At 46.8% G+C, this 10182-nt stretch overlaps 1 protein-coding gene across 10 annotated transcripts in view; it reads right to left on the bottom strand.

Moving 5' to 3' along the window:
- LOC139797464 (myosin-M heavy chain-like) overlaps positions 1-10182 on the bottom strand; it is a 44587-nt gene that overhangs the window by 15077 nt on the left and 19328 nt on the right. For 7 of the 10 annotated variants that reach the window (XM_071746677.1, XM_071746676.1, XM_071746683.1 and 4 more), the window contains exon 2: positions 120-238. The exons of 2 other annotated variants lie outside the window; for them this stretch is intronic. Coding sequence is in view for 3 of the 8 variants with exons in the window: in XM_071746683.1 (XP_071602784.1) it covers positions 120-223 (104 nt within the window). In the remaining 5 variants the exon portion in view is untranslated. Of the gene's footprint in view, positions 1-119; positions 239-7346; positions 7467-10182 lie in introns of those variants that run through there. One more of the 10 variants, XM_071746679.1, reaches the window with a different exon arrangement.

Genomic DNA, 10182 nt, shown 5'->3' with positions numbered 1-10182 from the left:
CTTGTCGATCACCACTGAATGGAGAACATTATTTCAGTCTGTCATAACTGGCAATAATAAAAATTAAAACAAGATCTCAAGGTGTGGCTGTTCCCCAAGTTGTCATAGGCACTTCTCACCCAGTCTTCTCATGGTGGGGCAGGACTTCCCCCATCTTCGTGGCTCTGGAGAAGCCCAGAGGTGACAGCAGAGAAATGTGAGGATCAGGACTTTCTGTGATCATAGGTTATAACATCATCTGTCAAGAAAGAGAGAATGAGATGATGTGAGAGCCAGTGACTGAGTAGAGAACAGGGCTCCAAAGGCAGCACCAAAGGGCTCACATGAAAACCTGCATTTAATGAGAGATGCCATGGCCTGTCAGGTTGGTTTGTGATCCAGTCACAGCCACAGGACTGAAAGCCACTGTGCTTCCAACTCAAGCAGAAAGAGAAAACAACCATTGCTGTAATGAGAGTTAAGAATAAAGCTGTCCTTGCCCAAGGCAGGGAGTTACACACAGTAAGGACTGAAGAGAAACCAAGGCCCTTGTGCAGCAGGTTCCTGAGCCACACTTTTACTTGGCAAGCACTGCCTGTGTGTGTGTGAGAGCCAGCCAGCCAGGACAGGGTGTGGGCAAAGGGAGAAGGAGCCATGAGAAGAGCAAGGCAGCAGAAGCACAGAAACATGAGGAGGAGACCTGTCCGTGGCTGCTCCCTTCACCAGCGGATGGGGCAGCACTAAGAATACCACTGATTGCATCCCCATGGTCTCTCTTCAGGTGGAAACTTACTGGCAGGGTCCATCATGCTGACCCCTCCTTAGGCTGCAGGGCAGCTGCAGTGACACCAGGGATGGGAGCCCACGGGCCTCTGCCCGCTCAGGTGCATGGTGCAGACCACACGGGTGGGCTGTGTCCCTCCATTACATGGGAGAGCACCTCAAACCCAGTGACAGGAGAGGGTCTGTCCCTGCTCCACAGGAGGGCAGAGGCTGATTTCCCCAGCAGGTATGGCAGGTGCCAGTGCTCATGGGCACTGCAGGGCAGCACAGAGCTGCTGCTGCCGCTTTGCCAGGGCGGGATCTTCCAGAAGATGTGTGTAGGGCCACAAAAGTTCCTTTCATGGAAGGAAGAGCTGGGAGAAACCTCCTGCAGGCAGAGGTGGGGCAGGCAGAGGGTGAAGGACAGAGAAGGGCAGCAGTGGCAGCTTTGCAGAGTGGAGGACCCAGAGAAGACAGAGAACAGATATAGCCAGATGCAGGAGACAGCAGGAGACAGACTTTCCAGAGGAGGCTGGGTAGTTTGTTGACATGTAGGCAGGCACCACCAACTACTGGATTAAGTGGAGGAAGGGGGGAATTTTGTTTCAAAATATTTTTTTTAAATCTTTGTCACCCATCAAAGCTGAATTTTCTTTCTCTCAAAAGTCACTTTTTACTCCAAGACACGGAAGGTTTCTTTAATACTTTCAGGAGAGCTCAGAGGAAAGGTACACATGAATGTAGCTCAGAAGTGGGTGTGCAAGGGGGCTCAGGGCAGTGAGGGTGAGCTTCAGAAATCCATGAGCTCTGTTCCGCATCACATCTGCAAGGCAGCTGTGGGACAGGAGCACCTGTCTTCCCTGTCACTCCATCCTTGAAAGGACCATTTTCCAACTGAACTCACCTAACCTTGCCCTTTTCTACCGTGTCATTACCCTGAGGATTGTGGATGGCATGTCAGATAGCAAAGCTTAATTTCACTGATCACCCAGGGCAACTGTTGCCCGAGTCATGACATATGAAGGGGAATGAGCCCTTCTCCCTCCTTCCCCTTCTCCTTCGTTCCACTCTTCATGCCACACAGCAACAGTGTCACAATTTCAGCTCAGATGCTTGCGTTTGCCAGGTCAGTGGCACTGCTATAATATAAAGCATATGTCTACACACTCACCTATAAAGCAACCTGACCACGAGCATGTTCTAGGAACTCTGCTGGAGGAGAGCATGAAATGGAGTCTTACACAGACTCATTGAAGAAACACTGGGAACTACAGCAACATGAAAGAGCTGGTCCTCCTACCTCCTACGTCAGAACTCTACAGTCTACAGTGACAGCAGCTACAGCAAATGCTACAGAAGTGTGAGACAATGGAGACAAGTAAATGCTGATTTCTGCCACAGTGACACAACTCAGGGTCCTCACTCTCTCCTAAAGATACACTGCAATCCTAACACACCCTGTGTTCTTCTCCAGTTAAGCCAAGCCAAGACTTGTCAGTTCTCCATTTCTCCCCAGCATATGTGAGCACCATGGGTTGCTGCTGCTCACCTTCATTTATCCACCTGGGTATTCCAGGCAGCCCAGAGCCAGGGCTTTATTGTAGCTCGGCAATCCTGCAAGATAGTGTTGACTTATTCCAGGCCAAATAACAAAGAAGAGCTTAGTGTAGGCTGTTGCTTTGGGAATGACAGATCATTACTCTTTGATCACACTGTCTGAGCAATATTTTCCTGTTCCTGAGCTTGAGGGACTGAAAAGCTCCTGGTGGTTATGAGCTTCACACCTTAAGCGAGGATAAGACTAAAGGCATCGTGTGCTCAGCTAATTTTCTACCTTGTGATTCTGTTTAATCAACTTCTCCTCCAATACTCTGTTAAGTGCTTGCTTGGAGACTTGCCACTAACCTTCATTTTCCTACAAAATCCCCCCCAAGAATTTATTTCTTAAGGATTAAAGCTTGAAGGATAAATTATTCCTTTCCATGCACATAAAACTCGTTTTGCCTGGCTGACCTTCCCAGCAAAGCATCAAACGGTCAGTAGGATGAAGCAGGCAGGCATGGGATAAGTTGTTCAATACGGTGAAAAGCCCTGGGGAGAGGATCAGTGTTGTCCAAGGACTCTGGAGACATCAGAACAGGGGACGACAGGGTCTCACACAGCCTCAGGAGAAGAGGCCACCAAATCTGGCAGGGTTAAGGAAGTTTGCCAGCGCTGCTTCACAGACTTGACTGCAGCAACATTTGTTCAATAGACTTGTCAAACAGAGAAGATTGTTACACAAGGTGGTGAAGAGCAGCTTGCTACTGTCTAGCCTCTCCTGACTTGATCAGAGAGATCATGCAAGTCTGGTACATTTTCCACTCTCCACATTTACAACATCTCAGCCACAAGCAAATTAATTTCTGACTCAGAGCCATCACACCAAACTCGTATTTAGAGGGGAGGGGAGGGACCAGAGTTACCTTACTCCATCTTGATTAAACTAACCTTTAGGTCTCACTCTAATTTCTCTGCACTGGGTTTTGCAAATTGTGCAACTGAACAGAGGTTGGCTTATTCCAGAGTACAGTCTGCCTTTTATTTCAGAGATCTAACCAGCTAGAGGGATGGAAAAGGCACATTTCAAAGAACTGTAGAAAGGATTTTAACAAGCTGCAATATTGCTCTGAGTTTTTTGGTATCTGATACAGCAAACCTCATGGACACAGCATGATCTGTCTACTGCCATGTCATGCACACCACTTTAGCATACCACCAGCAATCTCAAAGGAAAGAATGCCAGATACATCTATTTTCTCAAGTTAAAGGTTAACAAGAAAAATAAAGGTGCCTTGGCCTTATTTGCTTTCTTAACTGTTCATTTAACCAGAGCCATGCTGCAGGAACTACTTGACACAGTAGGATGATAAGGTGTCTGCAGTTATATTTCTCAGGGTTTTTTTGTCTGTTATAGCAGCTGAAACAGGAACAGAGCTTATGTAGTGTCTGTTAACTATAGCAGGAGAGGAGAGATAAAGCCATGGTAGTTATCTAAACCAGCACAGTTTCCTTTGTTTCTTTTCCTCCCTAGGGTAAACAGCTGAGCATCACTTTCCTTGAGTTTACAAGATTATCACTGCTTTCATTGTCTGTTCCATAGCACAAAGATAGATCACTAAAAAGAGGAACCACCATGGTTTCAAAACTAGGTAATGCAGAAAACCATAACCTCTATAGTCTGCTCACAGTATTTATAGTCCCTTTGTTCTCAGCTTAACCATAAGCATGGACAGACCATGTTGACTCAGGTTGACACACGGAACGAAGTCTCTCTTGAACCTCTCAAAAACCAGTGCAGCCCAGGGTCTATGAGGCTGCTAAGAGCACAGGCAATGACATTAAATTTCTGCTGTGCAAAGAGCTGCTTGCCTTGTCACATGATATTGCACAACCATTTTCCCCCATTCACACCTATTCTTCTCATTCTTGTTTTGTTTTGTTGTTTCTTTGTTTTTTCCTGCTTCCCCAAACTTTTCTCCATCCCACTGCATTCAGCACAAGTTTACAGAGTCCACCTGTGGCTGCTGCTGAACAGGTGCCACTTGTGAATCATCACCACCATTACCATTGCTTCAGAAAAAGACCAGGTCAGGGCTGGCTGATCAGAGCAGCCCAAAGATACACAGGTGCCTGCCAGGTATGCCAGAGAAGAATCTGTCCACATTGTCTTTTGTTCATCATGGGAACATCCTGCTACAGTACACACAACTCCACCAGAGAGTGTAGGAATCATTTTAACTTCACATAAACTTCTGTTTTGGTCAGACTGGTCTTCTAAAGTCTCAAGGAAGTGGAAAAGCTATCTCAGGATTTTATGGAAGCACTTTAAGGTCTTTAACATTCTTGGCTCCCTTTCTGTGGAATTTTTAAGCTGTTTGGGATCTTGGCTTTATTGACATAAAAGTTTTCACCTGAGAAGCCCTACTGTTGCACACACATGTGGTCTTGGCAGCAGTGCCTTTGATGAATTTTTCTAGCTGCTCTTTAAGCCTGAGCAGCTTCTTCTTGTATCACACCATGGTTTTCTCCTTGTGTTACTCTTTCAGAAAGGCTGTGATGACAAGATACTTCCAGCCTACTTCTAAGAGTAGGCAGTCCAGTGCAGCACACATTTAAGGTGACCTGCGTTCCCTCTTGATTCCTTGCTTTGGGAAAGGGTATCCACTTCTTTTGTTTCACCAATGCACCACTCCATCTCTTGGGAAAATACTACTCAAACAGTCCTGCAGATGATGCACCAGAGGAAAGGGATCTTGAGAGGATGAGCATTTGCCTTTCAGCCACAGAAAGCTAAGTATGTTAGTTACTGTAACAAAGGTTCCTGGAGACACCAGTGTGACATCCCCATCATGTGCCCCAGCTGGATCTGGGCATGACTCCTTCTCAGGAGGAACAAAGTCCTGTTTGCAATAAAGTCCTCTCCTGGCTCACACAGAGAACCAACGAACCTGAGGGATGCATCTGATCGATAAGATTCTGAAGTTCCCTGTAACAGCATGAGACACACTCTCCCCTCTTACAGCTGGAGAAGGAGCCCATGGGGGTTATAACCAAGCAGAGCCAATGCTTAGGCTTGAGTCAGCTGCTGTTCATGAATCAGGTGGTTTCCCAGGCCCCATGTACAAGCCATGAACCAAGCACTCCCATGGCTTTGGGGCATGAAGAGATCTGGCCCATCACCCGCCTTGGTCTTGGCATACACACAGAGCAAGCACTATCTGCCTCATGAGGAACAGGCATGAGCTGAGCACAGCCTTCAAGAGTGATCCACTCGTGGCTCCAAGCTCCCTCACTCAGACAAGCTTCTCAGAGGCAATCCTGAGCCAGGAAAACCTCTCTAGCACACTGTGAGATCTGGGAAATATAAAGCCATTCTTACGTGAGCCCACTTTACACTGGTGGCACCTTCATTCCTCCAGATGCCTACTCTGCATAGATATAACATCAGCACTAACTGCAGAAAACTATCACAATATGAAGTGAATTTCTAATTCTTCAGGGCTGGGGGGGGGGGGGGCACAGAAAAGGTCAAGGCTGTCTCCTGAAGCTCAGCCCCAGCAAAGGGTCAATTGTAACTTCCCAGTGCCAACTCCAGACCCTTCCCCTCTGGCTTCCAGCTGCCAGCACACACACTCCCAAAGCTCAGCTGACATGCCTTTGTAAGCCAGTAGATGATTTTGTAAAGACCAGACAGAGCACATCTGCAGCAGGTAGCTGATGAGGTGAGGAACTGTATCTCAGATCATCTAAAACTGTCAGGTGTACATCACAAGTTTCTGCTCCCTGTCTTTTACCAGAAAGAAAAATTTTGCAGCCCAGCCATAAACCCCAAACTTTGAGTGCATTAGTGGCCTTACTGCCTTGGTCTTCCCAACAAGGCAATATGAACTCTCATCTCACTAGTGAGGAAAAAAAAATCCCCCAACCTAACTTTATTGACATCAGTTCATTAACTTTGCACCACAACCTAGTCCAGCACCCCCCAAAGATGATGGAAGGTGGAGAAACTGAGTCCTTCCAAGGCAGCAATGCACGATTGGCAAGTTCAGAGAGAGGCCTAGGGGAGGGAGAAGGTGTTCAGGAGGGTGAGGGACATGGATTATCTCATGCTGCACCTTGTTTGGTCACATCCCAAAGCTGTCAGGCAATTGCTTCTGGCATACTGCTGGCAGAGGTAGGTTCAGATTGAGGACACATGGATGGAGTAGTATCAGTGGTCCTGGCCAGGGTGTGGATGGCCACAAGCAGTCACACTTCCCATTCCTTCAAGTGTGAAGCCACATAGCAATGCTGCCACAGAAACCTGGGAGGACTGTAACTGTCTCAGTCAAGAGGTTTGCTCTCAGAAGGTCCAGAGCTGCATTTTTTCTGCTACGAGGCAGTGAGAATCCTGACAGAGAAGTGGGGCAGCTGGCCAGGCTCTGCCTCTGCATCACCCCCAGGGAACATCACAAGCTTTTCCCTACCCACCTAGAATTTATTTTCATCTTTTTTTCAGATTTTCAACTCCCCAGTTCACAACTCCTCCCACGAGCCTCTCTAAACAACCCCCTCCCTTTCAGATGCTGATGCTTTTCAGCTGATTAGACTGATGGTGGGCCAGACCATGAGCTGGGTGTAAATCAGAATAGCTTGTCAATGCTAATTTACACCCGCTGAGAATTTCCCTTCCTTCACCATTTAGCAGAATTATATGACATGTCTTTTATCTCTCCTCACAGTTTAGTCTGCTGTTCCCCCTTCCTGGCCTCCGAGCCTCCTGCTTTGCTCTGAACTCCCTGTTGGTTTGCAGGATAAGTTGCTTATTTGCAATGTAAAGTGTATCTCAGTGCCACAGCCCTGCGCAAACAAGCCCAAGAGAGGCACATTTATCCTTACTTGAGCAGCAAATCCAGCTCCATCTTCTCCTGGCAGCACTTCCCTACAACACACGCTGCACACAACTCACTAAGGGAAGAAATACGTCCCTTATTGCCACTGGGCAATGCAGGCCCTCCCTGGGGAGGTGTAAGGGAGTGAGAACAACAGGCAGGATGGATCCCACGGAAACCCTGAGCTCCCACCTTTCTCCTTGCAGCTGGTGGTTATGGCTTGCCACCCAGCTCAGCACTCTGTGCTGTCAATAGGCAGGATCCCATTAACGACTCCTTGTTGCTATGGTGATATTGATGGCTAGTCCCTGGGGCTGGTGGGAATTCAGGGAGAGCCAGCAAAAAAAAAAAAAAAAAAAAAAAAAGATTAAAAAAAAGTGGGTCAAAAAATTCCCCAGGATTATGTGATTTTGCCTACAAGTGGGCAGTTGTGTGACATCTTAGATGAATTCAGTGGCACTTCACACTTCCTGACACATCCTCCCCTTCACAAGAACAACCTGGCATTCTTCAGAGCCAGTGCCATCTCTCCTGCTCTCAGCAGAGCTCTGGCACACGGGCACACTGCTGCAAGCAGATTTCATTACCAGGCGTTATTTTTGCAGCTTCATCCTGGCAATTCATTCCACATACAGAGTGAAAATCTTGGCTCCAGTGAAATCACTTGGGTTTGTGCCAGCGGGCAAAGAGCCAGGATTTCCCCCAGCTCTCAGGATGCCTTATCACAAGTGACAATTTCATTCAGCTGCCACGATAGCCGATGGGAACCCCCTGCCTCTCCAGAGCTGGTGGTGTGGAAAAACCACTGATGCACAGAGTTTTTTGCTCTGTTTTCCTGAGGCTCAGCACCGTGCACTCCCCAAAAGTAGCATCACAGGCTCTCACAGCTTCCTATTCTGCAATATGCAATTTAGAGTAATCTTCAACCTGTCATCCTAGCTGAGCAACGACTGCTGGCAAGGACAGGCTGCAGTCCAGGCACAATTGGGTCCTCTTACCTTGCCCAAGTGTTACAGGGATCTGGGGCACAGGAGCAGTCTTCCTAAAATACCAGTTCTTCCTCTGGCCTTCCTTTCTCTGGGGAAAACATTTCTAACTCTTGTTTGCAACATGCTTATGAATAAGTGATAAAATTGCAGTGGAACTCCCTCTTCCTCTGCAAATGCCCACCAAGGGGTGTAACAAACTGCAATATACCTTGTTTGTTTGTTTGTTTTTTAGGAGGGAGGGGGTATTAGTACAATTAGAAAATCTGAGGGTATGATTTTTTTGTTCTAGCAAAGATTCTCACTATTTCTGCTCCAGGAGTTGCCCTACATACATACAAACTTACTAGAGAACTTCTGATTCCAAACAGTGGTACAGCTCCAGGCATTTATTGCAGAATTATTTTGGTTGAAAAAGGCCTTTAAGATCATCAAGTCCAACTGTTAACCCAATGTACCATTCCATCACTTGAATGGCACTATTTCTTCTCCAGAAAGTCGTTATCATGGAGGAGTATATCTACATGGGAGAGGTATCTGTAGCAGTATCATTACGTAGGCAGTTTTGCCAGTAAATGTCCCAGTGCAGATCAGATACAACTGATGTGTCAGCTTTCACATCTACTTGTGTGTTCAGATCCTTTGCCTTCCTGTGAACTGAGGATAAAATTACACTGCCCCTCTCTTTTGCATCTTTTGATAAATGTAGTTTTAATGGATTATGGAGTCTGAAAGCACTTTACATCAGGAAGAGATCCCCAAGAGCAAAATTCAGCTGTTCATCAAATTTATCAGGCAATGTTCCTGAGCACATGGAGGCTGGACCAGCACTGACAGAGGCTCTCTCTTGTACAGCAACTCTTTGATCAGACTGTCAGCATCATTTATTTACTTGTTTCCTATTCCTGAAGGCTCCAGTAAGTTATTTTTCCCACTGGACTATGAGAGGCAAAGGCTGCTCTTTCAAGTTGTATTTGCACCTCTTCTCTTCCTCTCCATTTCAATTAACTATGAAATTTTTTTTTTTTTTTTTTCCCTAGCCTGACTGTATTAGAAGCTTTAGGAACACCAACAGCTGGAGAAGTCTCCAGTCAGTGTCTACCCTGTAGGAATGGTTGTGGTTGCAATTATCAGGCCTCATTGCCCTGCTTGATCTGCTGCTGGCCAGGGTGGAGAGTGCAGAACCAGCTGCAGTATCTTGCCTTTCCCCCAGCTCTAAGTAAGGGGATGTGGGGGCTGTGAGTGGTATGGGTGGAATAAAGGAGGTATCACCACAAACAGGTGGGGCCAGACAGGGGCAGGAACTGGTTTATTGCACTGGGAGACACAGAAGGCCATAGGAACATAATGGTTTTTTGAAACTGGATCTTTGCCTGTGGGGAGCTGTTGTTCTATTGTGTATGCAGCTATTCTTTTTCTGCTAATGATTCTGTGACTGTAGAGACATGGCAGGCGCTGAACTTCCCAGAGCAGCTTGGGGCAGAGTAGAAGTGGTTTTTTTGCAGCCCTCCTCTGGACTGACTTCAACAGGTCTGTGTCTTTCCTGTGATGGGGGTTCCAGAGCTGGACAGAGTGTTGCAGGTGGGGTCTGAGCAGAGCACAGGGGCACAATCACATCCTTTGACCTGCTGGCCACATTTCTTTTGATGCAGCCCAGCATAGAGTTGGGTTTTTTTGGCTCTGAGAGCACACTGCTGGCTCAAGTCCAGCTTTTTATCCACCCTATCATTACTTTCATACCACTCTGCTAAATATTCCAATTGCCTCATGAAGGCTGGTACTTTCTTTTTAAACTTTTTTAATTTTACCGAGAAAAAATAAAGACACAGATCCTCGTAGCTAATAAGTGCCCTTGCAAACACTTTTATATTACCAAGGCTGTGCTAAGAGCTGGACTAAGAGCACCACATCTGAGTGCAGTCCAACAACCAACTTTCTTCTAATAACTTGGCTCCTTCACAGCACTGAATCTGCAGCCTTTGTGGCTGTCTCAAAGCACCCACACCTACCCAAAGCTGAACACACTACAGCAGGAAGAGACA

The sequence above is a fragment of the Heliangelus exortis genome, chromosome 6 (genome assembly GCF_036169615.1).
Source record: "Heliangelus exortis chromosome 6, bHelExo1.hap1, whole genome shotgun sequence".
Classification (NCBI taxonomy): Eukaryota; Metazoa; Chordata; class Aves; order Apodiformes; family Trochilidae; genus Heliangelus; species Heliangelus exortis.
Note: the sequence above shows the minus strand (reverse complement) of the source record. Positions and strands in the feature narration are given on the sequence as shown.